Source organism: Podarcis cretensis, assembly GCF_951804945.1.
Source record: "Podarcis cretensis genome assembly, chromosome: 5".
Lineage (NCBI taxonomy): Eukaryota > Metazoa > Chordata > Lepidosauria > Squamata > Lacertidae > Podarcis > Podarcis cretensis.
Window position 1 is genome coordinate 10,917,320 of NC_137174.1, and position 24,200 is coordinate 10,941,519.

At 45.5% G+C, this 24,200-nt stretch overlaps 1 protein-coding gene across 1 annotated transcript in view; it reads left to right on the plus strand.

Moving 5' to 3' along the window:
* Positions 1-24,200, plus strand: part of WDFY4 (WDFY family member 4) — a 207,015-nt gene that overhangs the window by 125,897 nt on the left and 56,918 nt on the right. Inside the window, exons 40-46 of the mRNA XM_079978572.1 lie at positions 1,588-1,665; positions 4,075-4,278; positions 6,095-6,167; positions 7,006-7,157; positions 16,089-16,237; positions 21,357-21,477; positions 23,198-23,283. Coding sequence (XP_079834698.1) covers positions 1,588-1,665; positions 4,075-4,278; positions 6,095-6,167; positions 7,006-7,157; positions 16,089-16,237; positions 21,357-21,477; positions 23,198-23,283 — 863 coding nt within the window. The remainder of the gene's footprint in view (positions 1-1,587; positions 1,666-4,074; positions 4,279-6,094; positions 6,168-7,005; positions 7,158-16,088; positions 16,238-21,356; positions 21,478-23,197; positions 23,284-24,200) is intronic.

Below are 24,200 nucleotides of genomic sequence, written 5' to 3' on the forward strand. Positions count from 1 at the left end.
CAGAAGGTCGGCGGTTCGAATCCCCGCAACGGTGTGAGCTCCCATTGCTCGGTCCCTGCTCCTGCCAACCTAGCAGTTTGAAAGCATGCCAGTGCAAGTAGATAAATAGGTATCGCTCTGGCGGGAAGGTAAACGGTGTTGCCGTGTGCTGCTCTGGTTCGCCAGAAGTGGCTTTGTCATGCTGGCCACATAACCCGGAAGCTGTACGCCGGCTCCCTCGGCCAATAAAGCAAGATGAGCGCCGCAACCCCAGAGTCGGCCACGACTAGACCTAATGGTCAGGGGTCCCTTTACCTTTACCTTTACCCATAGCTCTCACTCCACTCCTCCCCCCCCCAACCTTGATTTAAACTCTGAGATTTTGATTTAAAATCTGTGGTTTGTGCATTTATTTATTTTTTTAATTTTTATTTACAATGTAACATAACCCCCCCCCCCAATATAGAAATCCACACTCATTAAACGTGAACATAACATACAATGAGCATAACATACAACAATACAAACAACCAAATAAAAGACTTCCTTTATCCTGTATCTGGCCTCCTTATTTACTTCTTATAACCTGTTTCCTTTATGAATAATTATTAAGATTTTTCTAGTTATAACTTAAGAATCCGAGACCATATAACACCGGTCTTGAAAGATCTACATTGGCTCCCAGTACGTTTCCGAGCACAATTCAAAGTGTTGGTGCTGACCTTTAAAGCCCTAAACGGCCTCGACCCAGTATACCTGAAGGAGCGTCTCCACCCCCATCGTTCTGCCTGGACACTGAGGTCCAGCACCGAGGGCCTTCTGGCGGTTCCCTCATTGCGAGAAGCAAAGCTACAGGGAACCAGGCAGAGGGCCTTCTCGGTAGTGGCGCCCGCCCTGTGGAACGCCCTCCCACCAGATGTCAAAGCGATAAACAACTACCTGACATTCAGAAGACATCTTAAGGCAGCCCTGTTCAGGGAAGTTTTTAACATGTGATATTTTACTGTATTTTTGGTTTCTGTGGAAGCTGCCCAGAGTGGCTGGGGAGGCCCAGCCAGATGGGCGGGGTATAAATAATAAATTATTATTATTATTATTATTATTATTATTATTATTATTATTTCCACAAAGTCTCCTGCAGATATTAATCGAAACAAGTCCAGGTATGCATTTTAGGGCACAGTTTTGTGAATTGTTCTCTGCATTTTCCCCATGCTTTTTGGAACTCTTGTCTAGTGTGATTTCTAGTTGCCTCTGTTAATCTAGCCAGTTCAATATACTCTAACAGTTTGTCTTGCCATTCCTTTTTTGTTGGCACAGTTTCTTTTTTCCAGTTTTTAGCAGTTAGGATCCTTGCTGCTCCTGTGGCATAGAGGAATATTTTCTGATCTTCTCTTCCTATACCTCTGTCCGTTATCCCTAGTAGAAAAGCTTCTGTATTTTTCATAAGGTTATACTTCAACATTTTTTTAAGCTCATCATATACTATGTTCCAGAAACTTTTGGTTTTTTCACAGGTTGTGGTTTGTGCATTTCAATTTAGGGCTGAGCCAAGAATGGAACAGCGTTCACAAACTACTTTGTAACATCTCCTTACTCTTTCATCAGGACTTGGTATCGCGTCTGGAAGAATACCGGAGAAATGGTCAAGAACTGTATGCGCTTTTGTGCAAGGACCATGCTGAGGTAAGAAGCCCAGCTGCATTTTTCTACTCCTAGCCAAATGAGGGTTGGGCACATGGGCTACTATCCAGCAAGGGAGTTGTGGTGTTTTGAACATAGCATTGGCACATTTGCAGTTTTTTGGGCAACCTAAACGCAAAACATCAAGAGCAGCAGAACATCACTGAGTTTTGGGAGCCCATGAAGCATTGCTGAGCAACATGGACTCGGGAGTGCAGGTGCCATTGGTCTGATGTTTAGTTGAATAAAAAGCAGAAGCAAGGGCTGATCTCTGCAGATTAATGAAGGGTGAAAATCTATCAGTTTCCCTCAGTTTCTCTGTCTGGTGATCTCCTCTGCCCCCAATGCTGTTGACAAAAGAGTTTTTCCATCCTTAAGTTCAGTTTGTCCCATTTCCACATCACCTTGCAAACATCATTTTAAGATTGGCACAGAAATTTTTATATATGCGTTTTTTTTTGCTAGCAATTGCCGCTAAAATGCATTTTCAGTGCTATGCACATTTTTTGTGCGTGCTTCCCCTAATATATAACACTTTTGTTGCTGGATCAAAACATTCTCGGAAGTGCAAAATTTCAAGGGGTGTCGCACTTCATTTTCCCTACTGGTTTGAGAAGTGTGTTTTAGGTAGGTAGGCATTAAAATGGAAAGCAGTTTCTTTTCCATTCATACTACAGCGTAATGAAAAGGACTCCTTTTCAGGCTTCATTTGACAGACCTAACAGTACGTGCTTTTTTACACCCAAAATGGGATAAGGGCAGTGTCAGGGAACTGCCATCAGAGCCAGAGGCTGAGGGAAGGCTCCAGAGCGATGCTGGAGAGGGTCCCAGCAGGGAGAGAGGCAGCCCATCTGCTGGGGAAGGAAATCAGCGTAACACCAGGAGAGAAGGGGGGCAGATGGGGGAATCGGAGAGAAGGCTCCAGGACTCTTCACCAGAGACTAGTGGGGAGAGCACGGGTACTCCGCTGCCCACACCCTCCCTGCGCAGAAGACTTCCGCGCAGGGAGAGTAGGAGGAGACTTGGCGTCAAAGAACTTTTTTGCTGGAAGAAGTTTAAGAAACGCCCACTGACGGATTCTGCCAGTGACTGAGGCAGCCACGAAGTGAAGGGCTGTCCAGACAGAAAGGGTTCAACCAGGCAACCAAGGCAAGAGTGGCGGCAACTTACGCATGAGCAACCCCCTAGAACCATTACAGGCCGCTATGTTGGTTTTCTCACCTCTATTTGCATCAGTGGGTAGATTAGAATTTGGACCAAGTACTGCTCACACACTCCCCTGCTTGGTGGGAAAGGAATGTTTTTTCCCCCCTTTTAAGTGCAGTAAGCATGAGATTTTTCCAATGAAATATTCTACATAGGAACATATAATAGTTGATAGGAATGGCTACATTAATTGTGACTGACAAGCCATTAATCGACGACTCCTTTTTCATTTAATACATTTACTAGAAAAACACCATATGGATGCATGTTTTTTTTAAAAAAATATATAGAATTATTGGGTTTTCCTCTGCTGATTGTAATAATTTGATTGCTCGCAATAAACTGAAGATGATAGTGGTGCGGCAAAACAATTTAATACAAAAACTCTCAATGAAATGTAAATGGTTGTTACAAACAGGGGTTGGTGTTTTTTTAAGGTGCTTGAGCCTTAAAAAAGCTGCTGAAAGTCCAAGCAGACTGACGGACAAATCGTGTGACTTTATCTAAGGCAACTTCTTGTACCACTGGAGGTCTCGCGTTTGTGACCTCAAACCTGAACCTAACGTCTGGAGCAAGGGGCAGGGAAATCTTAATAGTGGGGAAGGGGTCCTGTTTTCTACCTCCTGAAACATTCCTGTATAGTGCAAGGAAACTGCACCAGTTCCATATTTGGGGGGACATGAAGTGTAGGAGAGAAATCTGAGATAGGGAGGTGCTCTCCCAGTGTACCTGAAGGAACATCTTTACCCCCATTGTTCAGCCCGGAAACCTATGGCTTTCTGGCAGTTCCCTCACTGCAAGAAGTGAAACTACAGGGAACCAGGCAGAGGGCCTTCTCAGTAGTGGCCCCTGCCCTGTGAAACACCCTCCCATTTAATGTCAAGGAGAGAAAGAACTACATAACTTTTAGAAGGCACCTGAAGGCAGCCCTTTATCGGGAAGTTTTTAATGTTTGATGTTTTGTTATGCTTTTATATGTGTTAGAAGCTGCTCAAAGTGGCCGAGGCAAGCCTATCAGATGAGTGGGGTATAAATAATAAAATTATTGTTATTAATTATTCCATATGTGCGGCATACAAACTTTTCTGCTTCTCGTAGCCTAGGTTCCCGTGGTAAAGGTCTCCCACTTCAGCAGCCTGATGAAATCTCTGAATAAATGTAAGAAAATCAAGCTGAGTTTTGATTGTTTTGAGTCTCTCTTCGCAGAGGTTAATGTGTGGGTACAACAAATTTGCAAAAGCCTGGGCAGACCTGGAGGAGCAGCTGGTTCAGAGAGGAGGACCATGGACGTCTGCCTTAGCCCCTTCTGCTTCAAGGTGGATTCTGGATGGATACGAAGGCCCTTCGCGGATGAGGAAGAGGGTTTGGCTCAGAGTCACCTATCATACAGCTGTGTCAACAAGGAACAAGGTGACATGCCTTGGGGGAAACAAGTGGGAATTATCTTCCATCAGTAATGGTCTTGTAAGACTAATCATGAGGGGCAGCTCTTCCCTCTGGAACGTTGGCACCTACAGTCAAACCTCGGTTGTTGAATGTAATCTGTTCCGGAAGCCTATTCGGTTTCCAAAATGTTCGACGGCCAAAGCACAGCTTCCAATTGGTTGCAGGAGCTTCCTGTACTCAAGCAGAAGTCGTGTCGGACATTCAGCTTCCAAAAAAATGTTCGAAAACCGGAGCATATACTTCCGGGTTTTCGGCATTCGAAAGCCAAAATGTTCCAGAACAGAGGTGTTTGGGATCCGAGGTTTGCCTGTATAATCATACCTCATGTTGTGTCCGCTTCAGGTTGTGTTTTTTTGGGTTGTGGACTGCCAACACCCGGAAGTACTGGAATGGGTTACTTCCGGGTTTTGGCAGTTGCACATGCGCAGAAGTGCTAATTCACAACCCGCATGTGCGCAGATGCGGGTTGCGAACTCTGCGGGTTGCAAACATGCATCCCGCATTGATCACGTTCACAACCCAAGTGTCCACTGTACTTCTTTTGGTTCACTGGCATATTACCAGAAGCCTTGAAATAAGCTCGGACGGCTTATCAGGGGTCCTCCATCTGGCGGATGTTGCCGCAGAAGAGCGGACTCTGTATCAGCTTAATAAATGTGCTGGTCCCGAGGGTTAACCATGCGGCAAGGTCCGAGTCCAGTCCGAAGTCGAGGGTGTGGTATGGAGGCTGTCCGTCAAAGCTGAAGCGGGGTCCAAGGCAGGGAGTCGGGTGAGGTCAGGAACTCTGGCAGAAGAGCAGGACAGGGTGCAGGCAGGAACAGGCTATCAACAACGTTGCTCCTGCAACCTGGGACTGGGGCTGGCTGGCTTTTATCTGCCCCGAGGCATAGGGCGGCCCTGGTCCACAGGTGACTCACCTCTCCTGGCCTGGAGGTGAGCACTCCTCCTGCGGGAACTTAGTTCCCTCCGCCTCTCTGCCCTGGGCCTCTGCAGCTCAGGAGAGGCTGGAGGGTTACTGGACCCAGAGGCAACCTCACCTTCCCCTGACGGGGCTGAGAGTGGAGCACCTGCAGGCAATGGGTCCTCCATCACCTCAGGAGCCAGAGCAGACTCAGCTGGTGCCTGCACCTGAGGATCCATCACAGGTGAGGACCCTTCAGGCTCAAGCCCCAGCCCCGGCTCAGCTGGTTCTGGAGGTGGGGACTCCTGTGCAGGCTGGGATTCCTCAGGTTCAGCCTCCGAGTCCGAATCCCAGGCCATCACAATAAACCATGGGTTGTTGGGGAAAGAATGATATCATGCCTGCAATCTCCACCCTCCTCCTTCCTCCTTTCATTCATTGACTTCCATGCTTCCATCATGGTCTCATTATAAAACTTAAATCAGGGTTTCCCTGCTGTCTCCAGCTGTTTTTGGACTATGGTCCCCATCATCCCTGACCACTGGGTCCTGCTAGCTGGGATGATGGGCGTTGTAGTCCAAAAACAGCTGGAGACCCAAGTTTGGGAAACCCTGATGATCTCAAAATGAGAGTAGATAAATCCATGTGTGCTAAGCCCCATCAGTGGCTGGTGCTAGTAATTATATGGAACCTCCATGTTCAGAAGGAGTGGGTTTTAAGTACCAGGTGCTGTCGACAAATAAAAAGGAAAGATTGGCCAACTGCATGCCTGCTTTATCATGGAGGGCACTCTGGACGGTTCATGGAAGGGGATACTCAGACCAGAGTTCCAGTTTGATGTAGAAGTGTGTTGATCTTCCTGTTTTTCTCCCATTTCAGTTGCATAATTCTTCTGCTCAGGCTCATCAGCCGCATGACAGCCCATTTCCTGTAACCCCGGAGGAAAGCCAAGGTAATATTCCAGGGCTGACGGCTCCATGAGACAACTCTGGTAATGTATGGAAAGAACAGGCAGGCAGGCAGGCACCAATCTGATTCCGAAACATCTGTTTGTGTTGGACATTTGATTGCTTTCACAACAATATGCCAGGCCACGATGAAATGAATTCATGAAAAAGAGCGAATTAATATGATAAGTTTTGTCCGAGTTATTTGATCAAGATGACACCTGGTCTTGTAAATGCCACTGGAAAGACCTGGTGCATTTTGCTAGCTAAGCAAGAGAGCTGTGGTAGAAGAAAGTTAAAGGTAAAGGGACCCCTGACTATTAGGTCCAGTCGCGGATGACTATGGGGTTGCGGCTCTCATCTTGCTTTATTGGCCGAGGGAGCCGGCATATAGCTTCCGGGTTATGTGGCCAGCATAACTAAGCTGCTTCTGGCGAACCAGAACAGCGTACGGAAATGCTGTTTACCTTCCTGCCGGAGCGAAAAGAAGGAAGAAGGAAAAGAAGCGGCTTAGTCATGCTGGCTCTCTTTCTCATAGATCGCTCTCTTTCTCATGCGCCCACTTCTTTGATTTCTCTGCTAGCTGCAAAGGAAGGGAAACTATTTTCTCTGACCATCAGCCTAGAAATGCAGCCTTCCTCCACTTGGTATAGGGCGTTTAAGAAAAAATACTAGCCTGCCAATTTTGACCATGAAGATGGGACTTGCCCTCTTGGAAATGCAAGCTACTAGTGGCTAGTAAGTTTGTTGGGCTTGTTTACAAGGCAAACACAACTATTTCTGAGCCATTTATTATTTACTGTAAACATTCTGCCATTGATCCTGTCTTTCCTACTGATACAGGAGAGCAAAAGCTAAATGGAAGAGAAGGAGAGATGGATTGCGGGCAGTTGACATTCTTCCCTGCCCTGCATGAAAGTTTCCAGTCGGAAGAATTTTTGGAAATGTGTGCAGAGCGGAAAATCATCCTGCAAGAGTTTGTACAGGATGAAAAGGTACTGTCAGGGAACTGCCATCGGAGCGCAGGGTGGTGGAGAGGCTCTCGGATGATGGGAGACCCTCGGATGCTGGGGAGGGAACCAGCCGGGAAAGAGGGAGAGCTTCCACTGAGGAAGAAGGGGGGAAAGAGGCGTCGGAGGTAAGGCTCAGAGACGCTTCCAGCGAGACCAGTGGAGAGAGCTCAGGACCTCCCCTTGGAACGCACACTCTGCGCAGAAAGCTGTCGCGCAGGGAATCAAGGCGGAGACTTTCTGTCAAAGAACTTTTATGTTGGAAGAAGTTCAGGAAACGCCCACTGACGGATTCTGCCAGTGATTAAGACAGCCACAAACTGAGGGCTGTCCGGCTAGGGAGAGTTTTAACCAACGGCTCAACTTGGAGCGTGTTGGGAGCTTACGCACAAGCAACCCCTTATCCCATTACAGGTACCATGAGTTGATTCAGCGGAACTTTTGTTTTGCACATCACTGTTCCCAAATGGGTGGTGGGGTGTAATTTGGGGCAGAGAAGTGGAACAAGAAAGCACCTCAGATTCTGTTGAGGCCTAGACTAGACCATGGCCTAGGGGCTGGATGCGGCCCAATCGCCTTCTCAGTCTGGCCCATGGACGTTCCGGGAATCAGTGTGTTTTTACATGAGTAGAATGTGTCCTTTTATTTAAAATGCATCTCTGGGTTATTTGTGGGGCATAGGAATTCATTCATTCCCCCCCCTTCAAAAAAAATATAGTCTGGCCTTCCACAAGATCTGGGGGTCAGGGGACCAGCCCCCTGCTAAAAAAGTTTGCTGACCCCTGTCACTAGACCAAACAGTTATCTTGTGATAACTCTATTCTTGGACTTGAAAGGATAGAGGAGGATGACACGATACAGGCTGTTTTCAGATTGTTGCTAGTTTGTGGATGTTACTCAGTTATATACCGGCAAACTCAGGTTGCACAAAGTGAATTTCATGCCCTTGTACAACAAACCCGCTTCCAGGAGGGGGAAAAAACCCACACATACTTTTTGAGGTGAAAAAACTGGTGGGGAAATGCACTGCAAAACTTAGGTTATTGATTAGGGCTGGGTGATATATAGATATATCATCCAAAACTGGTTTGAAGTCCATATCAGTTTCATAATTTTTGACCTGGCAATATATTGTGAATAATAATAATAATAATTTATTATTTGTACCCCGTCCATCTGGCTGGGTTTCCCCAGCCACTCTGGGTGGATTCCACAAAGACCAAAAATACACTAAAATGTCACACATTAAAAATTCCCCTGAACAGGGCTGCCTTAAGATGTCTTCTGAATGTCAGATAGTTGTTTATCGCTTTGACATCTGGTGGGAGGGCGTTCCACAGGGCGGGCGCCACTACCGAGAAGGCCCTCTGCCTGGTTCCCTGTAGCTTTGCTTCTCGCAATGAGGGAACCGCCAGAAGGCCCTCGGCGCTGGACCTCAGTGTCCGGGCTGAACGATGGGGGTGGAGACGCTCCTTCAGGGATACTGGACCGAGGCCAGGTCAGCACCAACACTTTGAACTGTGCTCGGAAATGTACTGGGAGCCAATGTACGGTAGGTCTTTCAAGACCGGTGTTATGTGGTCTTGGCGGCCATCCCCAGTCACCAGTCTAGCTGCCGCGTTCTGCATTATGTTGTGTGTGTGTGTGTTTGTGCGGGCTATGCAAAAATCACGATGCAGGAAAAACCTTGAATCCAGCCAATGCCATCCTTATTTCAGACATCGTGATATATCATTAGCTGGTGATATGTCAAGCTTTTCGAAACCAGATATTGCCCAGCCCTGTTATTGATTGCAACATCATATGCAGGGTCGGATTTAGGTTTGATGAGGCCCATAGCTACTGAAGGTAATGGGGCCCTTTATATGTCCAGCTGTCCTTTGTCAACAACAAATTGTTGCTGTTTTCTTGTGTTGAAAATATGCTATATGGTATTTTATGGCCCTAATAGGTATCAAAAGCCATTTGCACATGTTGCCATGCAACCAGTCCATGCAGAATGTAGGCACCCTATATATAGGTAAAAGGTAAAGGGACCCCTGACCATTAGGTCCAGTCGTGGCCGACTTTGGGGTTGCGGTGCTCATCTCACTTTATTGGCCAAGGGAGCCGGCGTATAGCTTCCGGGTCATGTGGCCAGCATGTCTAAGCCGCTTCTGGTGAACCAGAGCAGCACACGGAAACGCCATTTACCTTCCCACCGGAGCGGTACCTATTTATCTACTTGCACTTTGACGTGCTTTCGAACTGCTAGGTTGGCAGGAGCAGGGACTAAGCAATGGGAGCTCACCCCGTCGCGGGGATTTGAACCGCCGACCTTCTGATCAGCAAGTTTAGGCTCTGTGGTTTAACCCACAGTGCCACCCGTGTCCTATATATAAAGGTAAAGGTAAAGGTACCCCTGCCCGTATGGGCCAGTTGTGTCTGACTCTAGGGTTGTGCGCTCATCTCACTTAAGAGGCCGGAAGCCAGCGCTGTCCAGAGACACTTCCGGGTCACGTGGCCAGCGTGACAAAGCTGCTCTGGCGAGCCAGCACCAGCGCAGCACACAGAAATGCCGTTTACCTTCCCGCTATAAAGCGGTACCTATTTATCTACTTGCACTTAGGGGTGCTTTCAAACTGCTAGGTGGGCAGGAGCTGGGACCGAAAGACGGGAGCTCACCCCGCCGCGGGGATTCGAACCGCCGACCATACGATCGGCAAGTCCTAGGCACTGAGGTTTTACCCACAGCGCCACCCGCGTCCCAACCTATATATAGAAATGAGCAAACCAGTGATATTTTTAGGGAGCAGGCTAGCAGGCGGGGCCCATGACTTACATCATAGGAGCCTACACAACACAAAACACTGTTGCTCTCTGTAGGTTTTATTTTGTTTGTTTTTTATCCTAAATTTTGGAAATGTACATCCAGGGGTTTTTTCCTTTAATTTTTTTTGGGTCCCCAAGAGAGTGGGGCCCCTAAGCTATGACTTGCTTAGCTTATATGTAAATCCAGCACTGATCATATGTCTTCCCTTCAGATGATTCAGAACGATTGCTCAAGAAACAGCTCATTTGCTATTGACTTGAATGCGTCTCCACGTGAAAAAACTCTGCACATAGAAAGTTAGATGCTACGGAGAAATATTGAAACCTTGTGTCCTCTTTGATGAGCTAGTTTTCCATGCATAAGAATTGAGGTCAGAATTCAGATTGGGCCCTCTGCCTTCAGCCGTTCACAGTACAGTATGTTTATATTGGACTTGCAATTAATAATGTACTCTTACAAACTATTACTATCTTTACCATGGGATGGTGAGAAAATTACAACCTCCCTCTCCCTACTCTCCCAATATATATCCTTCATTAACTGCAACTTTATATAATGGCATTTTGTCGCTGTAGCAGTGCCTTTCAGAAATGTTAAGGAACACTGTCGGGCCGATATGTCCATCAGTCAAACAAGGTCCTCTGAGAGTGATGCATATATGTTTGCTTGGACTTTAGGTTTCTTGTAGATCAAGACAACACAATTAAGCTGTTCCCATCAGTGTAACCTCAGTGAGACAGGTTTTGCTTGCCTTGGCACATGTAATGTTGCTACCCAACATCCACACTGCTTTGTTCCTCTGTGTAACTCCACAGGAAGCCACGAGACATGCCAGAAGCATTCTTTTAGCAACAGCTAAGTCGATACAAATTTTAGAAAGCTGCAGGAGGTAACATTAGCCGTTATATGCTCAGTTAGCATGCTAATTCAGTTAGTCTGCTGGCCACAGAGCAGGAACAAGCTCTCTCACAGCACTGCTCCTTGATAATCACCTCTTCCATATCAAATTGCTTGCGCTGGCTTCTGAAACAGTTTGATTCTGTAAAAATGTTGTTGTATGTGGAACTGCACACTTTGGGTTTTCGCAGAGATGGGCGAATTCTCGGCTGCCGTGATTACTTTTGGGACTTTTTGCATTAGGAAAGAGATAAACCAAATGGATCAGCTTCTTGCACTGTAAAGAACCTGTGTTTCTCAGTGAACCTGTGTTCATGCATTTACCACACGTAAACATGCTTGATTTTCTTAGGAGCGGGTCCTAAGATAGCTCAGATGCTGGGGCTCTGAAAGGTCTCTGTGCCGTTGTGTATGGTTGAAAAATAACTCCCTCTTTCCCACAGAAGGAATTAGCAGAAGAAAAGCAAAATATCTGGAGACCGATTCAACAGGAAAGATAAAGGAGGGGTGGAAAATAAGAACTATATTGTTTGCCCAGTTGAGATCAAGGAATATACTAAGATTGTGTTATTTCCAAGCTACAGTCAAATCATAAAAACCCATTCAGTCTTTTGTGTGGAACTACCTTCAAAAATGTTCCAGAAACTTCAGTTGGTATGAATCACTGCTTGAATATTTAACTGAGACCAGGCATTATGTACATATTACACCAGTACAAAATAATTAATATGCATAAATAAAGATCCTGAAATTGTCTATTCCCAGCAGTAATTAATTTCTAATTAGTACTGAAGCACTTTTCCAGTTATATAAGGTAAAGGGACCCCTGACCATTAGGTCCAGTCATGACAGACTCTGGGGTTGCGGCGCTCATCTCGCTTTATTGGCCGAGGGAGCCGGTGTACAGCTTCCGGGTCATGTGGCCAGCATGACTAAGCCGCTTCTGGCGAGCCAGAGCAGCGCACAGAAATGCCGTTTACCTTCCCGCCGGAGTGGTACCTATTTATCTACTTGCACTTTGAGGCGCTTTCCAACTGCTAGGTTGGCAGGAGCAGGGACTGAGCAATGGGAGCTCACCCCGTCGCGGGGATTTGAACCGCTGACTTTCCGATCGGCAAGTCCTAGGCTCTGTGGTTTAACCCACAGCACCACCTGTGTCCCATTCTTCCAGTTATATATGTACATTTAAAGGAAAGATACATATAAAACTCTACCTCCATAATGTCAAACTTTTAAAAATACATTTTAAAAAAGCTTTCTGGCTACTGCCATTAGCCATGTTTCTACAATGGCAATGAATGCAAATGTTGGGTTTTTTTGCAGGGGGGGGGGAATGTTATCATTCTTTATCCAAGATTAACTCAATAGTCTTAGATTGTGAAGCTGAGGCTCCAGTACTTTGGCCACCTCATGAGAAGAGAAGACTCCCTGGAGAAGACCCTGATGTTGGGAAAGATGGAGGGCACAAGGAGAAGGGGGCGACAGAGGACGAGATGGTTGGATAGTGTTTTCGAGGTTACCAGCATGAGTCTGACCAAGCTGCGGGGGGCAGTGGAGGACAGGAGTGCTTGGCGTTCTCTGGTCCATGGGGTCACGAAGAGTCGGACACGACTAAACAACAACAAATAATAACACTACAAATCTCTTTCATAAACAAAATACAGCTGCAAAAGCATTTTTGTTCTAATTGAAAGACTGACCAAGTTCATAAAATGACACCACGAGGGGTGTGTCCTGCTACTAATGGCTCCACCCACAACTATTACATCACACCCACCAGTGTGGGTGGAGCATAGTAGGATGTACTCATAGAAAAAATGTTATATTCCAGATAGTGAGTAGAAAGACAGTTTCAGTTCTGCTTGGAATTTACAACCGCAGAGCAATGATTGGCTAATACTAATTGCCACCCATCTGAAAGCAGCCTATTTTCAATATATATTGAAACTGTATATAATCTTGTACCAACAAAATTAGGACATGTCTTTAATATCCGACGTATGTCACTTAAATCCTTTCTGTTTTGCATCCCTGAGTGAATTGAGCAATCCATTGCTCATTGCCCAGAGAAATATCTTTGGAGGTAATTATTCAATTATTTCATGTCACCTTTGCATCACTGAATGATTATTCTAGTAACCAATGAACTTGTTCTGTGTTCTGCTCTGAGAAAAGGCAAGTTTAGTTAATCTATGTTAATTTCAGGCTCTACGCTGCTTCATTAGGTAACAACACTATTTTCCCTGGGGGCACCTTTATAAAACTACCTCATTTGTGTCTGAGCTTTGATGCTTGTTGGGGGGGGGGGGGGAGAGAGAATGATTGGGACTGTGAATGTGTTCACTGATGGAAAGACTTTGCTTCAGTTGAATCGATTCAATATGGCTTGAGAACTGCCAAGTTGGTTGTGCAGGATTCCAGTCCTCCAAGGACTCAAGTGCTAGATATGTTCTAACGTAAAGGTAAAGGTACCCCTGACCATTAGGTCCAGTCGCGAACGACTCTGGGGTTGCGGTGCTCATCTCGCTCTATAGGCCAAGGGAGCTGGCATACAGCTTCCGGGTCATGTGGCCAGCATGACTAAGCCGCTTCTGGTGAACCAGAGCACCGCACAGAAACGCCATTTACCTTCCCGCTGGAGTGGTACCTATTTATCTACTTGCACTTGACGTGCTTTCGAACTGGGCAGGAGCAGGGAAAGAGCAATGGGAGCTCACTCTGTCGTGGGGATTCGAACCGCCAACCTTCTGATCGGCAAGCCCAGGCTCTGTGGTTTAGACTAGATATGTTCTAGTTGTGCTCTGGAAAAGTCCTACGAGATTCCTTCATCCGTCATGGAATTCTACTCAATATTGATCCAGAGCAGATTCCAATGTATAGTTAGCAGAGTAAAAACTTAAACACGTTGCAGGATTCCCCAAAAATAGACCAGAGGCAATTGTATTTCATCCAGCAGAGCTTTACTGCTCCTGAAGGCAAATGAGCATAATGGTCACAAATCCAATACATTCAGGATTGGCACAGTCCATAAGAAATCCAGTTGCAGCACTTAACTTGAACTTACAATAACTTATAATAAGTCTAAACCTTAACACTAACCAAACTATGTACAGAACACCACACCACAAGGAAAAGAGATAGAAAGATAAAGTGAAACCCAGGCTCCTTCTGGCCTTACTATTATAGTCACCATGACCTTGACAGAAAAGATAACAGAATCGGTTTAAACCAGCTGTATCAGCTTCTCTGAAGGAATAACCCAAACATCACGAACCTTCTGCTTGCTTCTTTCACACAGAGAAGCTTCCAGTACCCTCTTGAGTTAAGATCTCTGCACATCAGATCCATACTTTCTGCACTAAGAAATGCAAACTGACATAATCTACAGCTTTCTAAGCAAAGAGAAGGAAGCATTTGTAGGACGCCTCTCTTCTTCAATGTTGATTTAGGCGTTATGTGGTCATTTACCAGGTCTCCTCTGCCTTAAAAGGACAACCGATAGAGTTGTCTCACAATCCACACAGACTGGTTCCTGCTTTGCCTGGGGAAGCAGGTTCCTGCCAGTCACAAAAGACCCTAATGTTTGTGGTAACTTGGCTGCCTTCTTCTTCTCTACTCTTACGACTAGGGCAAGGACGGGACAGGGGGTGGTGAAACTGAAGCTGTCCACACACACTGGTCTTGCCAATTTGGCTCTCCCACTATTGGATCATGCAGCTCCAACCTTTTTATTGCCTTGCTTCCCTGCAACCTAGTACAGTGGTACCTCAGGTTAAGTACTTAATTTGTTCTGGAGGTCCGTTCTTAACCTGAAACTGTTCTTAACCTGAAGCACCACTTTAGCTAAAGGGGCCTCCTGCTGCCACCGCACCACCGGAGCACGATTACTGCTCTCATCCTGAAGCAAAGTTCTTAACCCGAGGTAATATTTCTGGGTTAGCGGAGTGTGTAACCTGAAGCTTATGTAAGCTGAAGTGTATGTAACCCAAGGTACCACTGTACAAGGAAAGCTGCAGTCATTGTCACGAGGGCAGCTTCATCCTGTCCCAGTTGCTGCGCACATATCATTAATACCCAGATACAAAATTCATCCCATCACTATCCAGGTAGAAATGTTGCTGAAGGTACCATACTTTTCTGTCTATAAGACGCCTCCATGTATAAGACGCCCCCTATTTTGGGGGACTGAAATTTCAGAAAATGGGGGGAGATGACAAAAAGTTGTTGAGCTATTTTTGTGGAGGATTGCCCCCTTTTTGGGGGGGGGGATTACTGAGGGTTCTTGTGCTTTTTTTTAGGGGGGAATGCCGGAAATTGCTCACCCACACATGTCGCAAAACCTGCCTCCCGTCTGTTCCCTCGCCGGCAGAAGCTGCCAATCACCCATCCAATTAACGCAGCGTTGGCCAATCAACGCCACCCACTGACGCAGCAACCAATAACACACACAATAGCTGCTGACAGCCATGGCAGCAACCAATCAAACGTCCGCCCCTATGCACTACCCATGTATAAGACCACCCCCACTTTTTAGCATGATTTTTAAGGGGAAAAACTAGTCTTATACAGTGGTACCTCGGGTTAAGAACTTAATTCATTCTGGAGTCCGTTCTTAACCTGAAACTGTTCTTAACCTGAGGTAACACTTTAGCTAATGGGGCCTCCCACTGCTGCCGCACCACCACTGCGTGATTTCTGTTCTCATCCTGAAGCAAAGTTCTTAACCTGAAGCACTATTTCTGGGTTAGCGGAGTCTGTAACCTGAAGCGTATGTAACCTGAAGCGTATGTAACCCGAGGTACCACTGTACAGTGGTACCTCGGGTTAAGAACTTAATTCGTTCCGGAGGTCCGTTCTTAACCTGAAACTGTTCTTAACCTGAGGTAACACTTTAGCTAATGGGGCCTCCCGCTGCCACGCAATTTCTGTTCTCATCCTGAAGCAAAGTTCTTAACCCAAAGTATTATTTCTGGGTTAGCGGAGTCTGTAACCTGAATCATCTGTAACCCAAGGTACCACTGTAGACGGAAAAGTATGGTATTTGAGTAGCAGGATATTGCAAAACAAAGGAAGGTAAGCTAGCAAAGAAACAGTGTAGTAATCAGTGATAGACAAGTGTACTTCTTTTCACCCGTGAAATGCTCAAGAATGTTCAAATGGTGGCCACTGTTTTGTTGGTAATATGCGCTGCCTGCTTCCCTCTTTAGATTACATGCAGGCAATCGGTGGTGGTCGTTCAGGGACACATTGTGTTGGAAGGAGCTCTTCTCTTTGGCCAAGAACATTTCTACATCTGCAAGAATTTCACGGTGTCCCCGCTGGGGGAAGTTTACTGCACAAAGCACTGCATAACCAGGTGAGTTCTTTCATCCCCAAGATCAGCTCTTATATCAAGATAGACATAACATTTTACACAGTGGCGTAGTGTGGGGGGTGCAGGGGGGGCCGGCCGCACCGGGCACAACATCTGGGGGTTAGGGTTAGGGGGCGCAAATTCACGGGTTAGGGGACGGAAATCCACAGGTTAGGGGGCGCAAATTACTTGCCTTGCCCCGGGTGCTGACAACCGACGCTACGCCACTAATTTTACAAGAAGAGGAAGAAACGCCACAGGCAGAATAACTGCCACACACAGGAAGAACAAGGATATAGTTTGAGCGCCTCACTTGTAGTTCTATGAATCATTTAATGTGTCAAAACGAATAGAAGTTATTAATATTGCAGTTGTTGTATAAGGGATTATGATGTGATTGAAATTAATAAGATTTTGGAACGCAGAAATAAAGAAAATAATCAAACCATCAATTCCACCTTATCTAAATTATATCATTCGGTATTTGAACGATTGGTTTTAGTAATTGTATTATAAATTGGTATTGTTATAATGAGGCTATTGTTGGATTGTAATTGAAATCTAATAAAAATTATTATCAATATCAGCTCCTTTCCACAATGCTGGGGAACCCAACTGCCATAAAACAGCAGCCCTTGGCCAAACATGCCCTTTCTGAAGTGTCATAAAATAGCCGCATCGATATCCTGATCAAATTTAACGCCCACAGACACAGGGACCCATATTGGCCTATTGCTTGCTGTTGTGTGCTTAAAGTGCTTCCACAGCAAAGTTTTCCTCTCCTTCTAAACAAGCTGCTCTCTTGGATTTTTCTCCCGGTTCCTGTCTACAGCGCTCCCCCAAATTTCTGCATTTACACCCCTGTTCTCCTCTGCTTTTCTGTAGCTTATTTTGTACCTGTGATTATCTGTCGTTGTTACTTGTTGCTGCTAAGAAACTTTCACTGTGGCAGTTATGTTTGCCTGTTTGGAGAAAGCCACTTCCGACCTCGGGAGGAGGTGTTGTTGTGGGCTTCACGCCAACACGCACGCGGAGGCTGGCTTCCAGCCCCTCCGCAATCAGGGGAATCCTTGGGCTGTGTCATCGGCTGGCTCAGGGGGTGTGGCTTGCCTCATTTAAGGCAAGCGCGGCCTGGGATCTCCCTCTTTGGCCGTCCAAAGCCTATGGTGGTCAGGGCCTAAAGCGCGCCCACAAGCGGTGACCCCGGGCGAGCCCCTAGTTGATGTGCATCAGCAAACAGGCTGAAGCCGGATAGTCGGATAGGACCAATGCCTAAGCCAATACCGCTCTTTACCTGTAACCAATAAAGTTGTGGCCAATTTTAACCCATTAACCTAATATACCGTATTTTTCGCTCTGTAGGACGCACCGGACCATAGGACGCACCGGACCATAAGAGGGGGAGAACAGGGGAAAAAAAATCTCCCCCTCTCTGCTCAGCGCCCCTTCAGCGAAGCGGCAGGAGAAATGGAGCCCCTTCCATTTCTCCTCCCACTTCGCTGAAGGGGTGCTGCGCAGAGGGAAAACTGTGCAGCGCTTCTCCAACGAAGCGAAGCCTGGAGAGCAAGAGGGATCGGTGTGCACCAACCCCTCTCACTCTCCAGGCTTCAGGCGGCTATCCGCAAGCCTTCGGAACGCAGCGGGAACTCCCGCTGCACTCTGAAGACTTGCGGATAGCTGCCGGAAGCCCCCGGAGTGCAGCGGGAGTTCCCGCTGCGCTCTGGGGGCTTCCGGCAGCTTCAGCGAAAGCAACGCGAAGCCTCCGGAGCATGGGGGGAGCTCTCCCTCTGCGCTTCGGAGGCTTCACGCAGGAGCCTGCATTCGCTCCATAGGACGCACACACATTTCCCCTTAATTTTTGAAGGGGGAAAAGTGTGTCTTATAGAGCGAAAAATATGGTAATTGTGTCACGTGTCTTTATTTATTTATTTTTTTATAAATATTTTATTAAATTTTCAAAATACATAAAAAAAAAGATACAAAGATATAACCAACTGGACTTCCTCGCATCTCCTTACCCTGCATTATTTATAATCAGAATGTCAGCAAATTATTACCTTATTTCATACCTTATTTTGTACTTTCCAAATATTATACTTCTAAATTTAAAATAATTTTTACCAATTGCTCATACTTTAAAATTAAACAAAATATTGCCCTAAATTTTGACCTTTTCTTACTCATAACTTAATTTTCTATTTTACAAAGCCTATTCACTGGAGCTGGTATTTTCTAAATCGTGCAAATACTTAACATTCATACAACTTATAATATTTTTGTAGATAATCCTTAAACTTCTTCCAGTCCTCTTCCATTGTTTCTTCTCCCAAGTCTCGGATTCTGCCAGTCATTTCAGCCAGTTCCATATAGTCTATCAATTGCGTCTGCCACTCTTCCAGTGTGGGCAAGTCTTGTGTCTTCCAGTACTTTGCAATGAGTATTCTTGCTGCTGTTGTGTTTTTATTCCTACTGGTGGGAGGCGGGAACTCGCCCTGCAATGGCCAACCCAGTGCCCACGGGTGCTATGAAGACTTCCACTGCAGCCACAGATGTCAAGCTTTCATTTTAAAACAGAAAGTTAGTCTCTGGCCCTCAAAATTCTTTTCCTCAGGAGCCCTCCAAATTCAAAACGTACCCACTACTCCAAAATGGTTGGTGACCTCTGGCCTGTGTGTATTTCTGCTTTGAGCTTCTTTCTTTAGCTATAGTCTTCCCCTCACTCTGTCTTCCTGCTGTTTGTGTAGCATCTTTGGGCAGACGCTTGCTTGTGTGTGTTCCATGCGAGACATGTTTGGGAGACTTGATAAATACAAACAACAAAATCCCCCCCCCCCGACACTTCCTCAAAGTGGAATTTTAATAAAATTAAAGATTCCGTCTGAATTTTGAATTGCTTTGCTTTCAACCATTCCACTCAAATGTGAATTTTCACACTTCAACTCCGAAGTAAAATGCACATAGAGACAAAGAGTAATAAAGGCTTGGAGATGCTGGCAGGGGTCAGCCTGTATGCAAATTTCAAGTTAAATGCATTTAAATGGTCACCCCCCAGAACAGGGGTGTCTACTGGTAGATCCCTGGGAGGTTTTGGTAGATCGCAGTCGATCTCTGGGTCCCTTTCCTTAGCATTAGTAAAACAGAATTCTGCCCCATCCTCCATTGTTGCACGATTTGCAGAACAGAAGATGGAGTTTACTCAGTGAGGCTGCTTGTTTTCCCAGCGATTTCCTGGTGAGTGGCTGTTCCCCTTTCTCCCTTGAGCTGAGGTTTGAATTCTAAAAAAATGGGGCTTTTTGTTATGTACTGAAGTTCTCACTTTGGGCCACCAGGGGGATACTGTAGATAGTTTTCACTCAGGTCCACATATGCAAATAAGGGATAGAAAGTGACGTTCAGTGATTGGCTAGTTACAGAAAATGGTTACTGTTGCGTTCTAGTGGAGCTCTATATAAGCAGGCTGGCTGAACCCTTCAGTTCAATTCTGTTCTGGCCTGTGAATAAAAGCAGTTTGAAGAATCACTGTGTCGTCTGATATGTTCACCCACAACACTTTTCTGCTTCCTAAAAAAGCTCAACAACTGTGACCTGAACCCCCCAAAAGGGGGTAGATCACTGCCAGTTTTTAGATCACAGTCTCTTGGGAGTTGGCCATTCCTGCCCCAAAAGAAACAGGCATTCGGAGCCTGCAAATTCTTCTCTTCTGTTTTTTAAAATCTAATTACCGTATTTTTCGCTCTATAAGACACACCAGACCATAAGGCGTGCCTGGTTTTTGGAGGAGGAAAACAAGAAAAAAAATATTCTGAATCCCAGAAGCCAGAACAGCAAGAGGGATCTGGCTTCTGGGATAGCCTCTTGCTGTTCTGGCTTCTGGGATAGCCTCTCGAAGTCTCTTCAGGGCAGCGGGATAAAGGTTCCCCTGCCCTCAAGAGGCTTCATGCGACTCAGGCAGAAACCAGGAGCCCCTTCTGCTCCTCCTCCCGCTTCACAGGAGAGGCACTTCGCTGAAGAGGTGCTGTGCAGCTCTCCCTCTCTGCGCAGTGCTATTCGCTCCATAAGACGCGCTCACATTTCCCCTTACTTTTTAGGAGGAAAAAACTGCGTCTTATGGAGCGAAAAATACGGTAACCGGGGGAGAATTCCCAGCTTAACCTCTAATCCATAAGGCTCCAAGACCTTGAGAAATGTAATTTCCCCAAGGTTTGGCTAACTTTCCAAGGGCGGCGAGAACTTTATGCCCTGGCACCAGAGAGAGGGGGGGAAAGACCTCCTCATTCCTTGTGGCACTGCCAGAGCGTGGCAGATGTTGCTATGGAGAAGAGGGTTGGTTGAGCTGGAAGTGAACGGGGCTGACTGGAGGTAGGGGCTGGGTGACATCTTTTACAAGATAGATTGGCTCAGAAAAAAAGCCAAATTACTTCTGATTTTTTTTTGGGGGGGCAACAGGTTAGCTTGTTTTGCAGAGCCAATCCAACATGATTGTTGATTGTGTACAGAAGAGGAGTAGAGGAACAAGAGGAACACTCCAAACTTCCTGTTAAGGACGACAAGTCAATGCTGTAGTCCTTGATTAATGTCCATTGCACTGTGGAGAGCGTATTAACTTATGGTCTGTGTGTGTGGTTTGGGAGCTGCACGGCCAGGGTAAAAACAATGCTATCCAGGGTTGTAAAGACTGCAGAGAGAATAATTGGGTGCACTCTTCCCACCTTAGATCAAATCTATGCTGCCAGGTGCCATAAGAAAGCGGCAGAGATAGCGCAGGATAGTACACACCCCGGAAATGATCTCTTTCAGCTTCTGCCTTCTGGAAGAAGGTATAGGGTTATAAAGGCCAGGACTAGCCGCCTGAGAAACAGTTTCTACGCAAATGCAGTTCTGGTTCTAAACGCAGCATAAGGGGTCTCTATAGTATAGTGTATTTTAAAATGGGGTTTTAGAGTTTTTAGGGGTTTTTGAATGTTTTATGTAGTTTTTCTGTAGTTTTATGTAGTTTTTATGTAGTTTTGTGGTAGTTTTATGTAGTTTTTATGTAGTTTTATGTAGTTTTTCAATTTCATTGTTCTGCATGGGACAATGACAAGAAAGATATCGTATATCGTATTTCCTGTTTTCCTTCTAGCATCGATGATACATTCATTCATAGCTTGTGTGACAAAGACCCAACCACGGGACAGGCCACATGTTCCTGCCATTCCTACAGTGACATTAAAGAGATCCATCCGATGTGCTTTCTTCTACAGGTAGGAACCAGCTGTTAGCACGGACCTTTCCTTTCGTACAGGATATCTGACAATATGCAGCCGCAATATATGGCCTTGCGGGTGCAAGAAATATAGCTCTACGATCAGAAAAGAAAACGGAGGGGGGAATTGTAAGCATGTGTGGACTGTGAGTGCTTCTTTGGCTAGCGGTCGTGCTGACATTTGTGGGGCGGGATCTGAGCTATTTCCCTCTCCAAAGTTTTGGGAAAACATTGCTGAGGGGGAATGTTAGGTGCTTCCCTTTCTGGCAATCTCTGTAAAAGAAATTCCACACTGAAACCTTGCATTAGTAATAGAATAACAGAAACAAATTGTGGATTTTGAAGAAGACAAAAAAATAGAATCCAAAGTTTGGCAAGACAGTCCTGGAAAATGTTTTGGATAATAATAATAATAATAATAATAATAATAATAATAATATATTTATTTATTTATTTATTTATTTATTTATTTATTTATTTATTTATATCCCGCCCATCTGGCTGAGTTTCCCCAGCCACTCTGGGCGGCTCCCAATCAAGTGTTAAAAACAGTACAGCGTTAAATATTAAAAACTCCCCTGAATAGTGCTGCCTTCAGATGTCTTTTAAAGATAGGATAGCTGCTTATTTCCTTCACATCTGAAGGGAGGGTGTTCCACAGGGTGGGCGCCACTACCGAGAAGGCCCTCTGTCTGGTTCCCTGTAACCTCACTTCTCGCAATGAGGGAGCCGCCAGAAGGCCCTCGGTGCTGGATCTCAGTGTCCGGGCTGAACGATGGGGGTGGACACGCTCCTTCAGGTATACTGGGCCGAGGCCATTTAGGGCTTTAAAGGTCAGCACCAACACTTTGAATTGTGCTCGGAAACGTACTGGGAGCCAATGCAGATCTCTCAGAACCAGTGTTATGTGGTCCCGGCGGATGTTATTCAAGCATTCTTCCAAGCCTAAGAATATAGGGAAGGGCTTCAGGCAACTGGTGTTTGAGAAAGAATCTGAACAAGTAAACTAAAGTACTGAGATTGGCTCAGCAAAACCACAATCTGACCTGAAAACCTGGATTTGTTCCTAACCGGGGAGAGCAAATGGGTTGCCTGGGTGGAAGGAGCTAAGAACTCCTTACTGTTGGTGGCAAAGAAAAATAGTTATAAAAGGGAGAATGCCATGGATGCCCAGATCTAGGTTTGGGGCAAGTACTCTGTGGTGAGAGAACCCTAGCAGAGATTTAAAATCACAAAACATGCAGGAAAGTAAAGCATGGAAATATAGGCTGTTAGACCTTTAAAAACCCTTGTGAATTCTGACACTTCCTTAGCATAGAGAAAGACCACACATTTGGAAAGTTAAAAATGGTTTACTCACAAAGTCTCCAAAGGTCAGATTCATGTGCTTTCCCATACAGCAGTCGGAAAAAAATTGCACAGGCAGTAAAACTTGGCTTAGTTACAGTGGTGAAAGTTCATAAATTATAGGAACTAAAGAGTGGTTTGTTAGAGCCATCTGCTAAGCTGGAGCAACCAGCTTAGCCTCTTCATATGCCAAGCTTCTCAGGTAGACTGGAGGGGGGAACAAAGCATTTATTACCTAGTTCCTCTCCAAGGTGAACTAAGTCTGGCAGGACCGCTTACTCAACGATCTTTACCCTTTCGTGCATTACTTAGATCATGCATTCCCTTTTCCATTGTAATCTCACCATTCTGCCATTGGTTTGTTCTCACAGGAGATTGCCTTGGAAATCTTCTTCAGAAGTGGCTACTCCATATTCCTTGTATTCCACAACAGTGACAGGACGAAAACCCTGAAAAGGTACCTCACACGAGAGCTTAAAGTTCCCAAAGGCTCTTTAGTGCACTGACGGACATCCCCTCCTGCCTGATCCTGTGCTAACTTCCCCCAGTGACACAACAATGCCATTATTCTTGTCAGTCTGTTGGGCTACAATTTGCTTTGGGAGGAAGAACTCTTTGCTCCACTGTGACAAGTTTTGCCTAGAACCGCTATTACCCTATTGAAAAAGAAGGCTGGTGAAACTGTCACAATATCTTGGAAATGTAGCTGAATATTGCAAAGCAATTTCCCAGATCTCTCCTTACAAACATGAAGTTTTATTTTTTGTATTAATCAGAATATCAAGGCATGTGTTTTTCTCCTGGACCCACCTGTCCTGTATTCCGGGATTTGTAGTCCACACTGCGCAGCGCAAATTTGCAAAATGTGTAAATATTTTACTCAGCCTGGCAGCCCACATGCAGAAACTTATTTCGTTGTTGTGCTATCCTTCCTGGTCTTGCATGTGCACTAATAGCTGAAAAATGACTATCCCACAATCCACACACGTCAACAACAACAACTGCCCCTCCATGTAATTATTTCCTGAGCCAGTTGGTTTTTCCCCTGCTAGCATATTTTGAGTTAAAATTGACTGAATAAGGTTCTTGCTGGACAGCTAAGATATTCTGTTAACAACTTCCTTCAAATAATATGTGGGTTTATGAGCTCATATATTTCTGCTGTGTTTGTTGCTTCTTGTTGTCCCTTCTCCTCAGCCTTGACAAAGCTAATCTTAACACAAAATGTGGTATGGGAAATGAACTGGTGTTATGGAATAATTGTATGTGGAGGGAAATTCAAGTGATTTTTACTTACGTGCGTGTGTGTGTTCTACTCTGAGAAGCTGAAGGAGGTGCAGTGGTACCTTGGTTTAAGAACAGCTTAGTTTATAA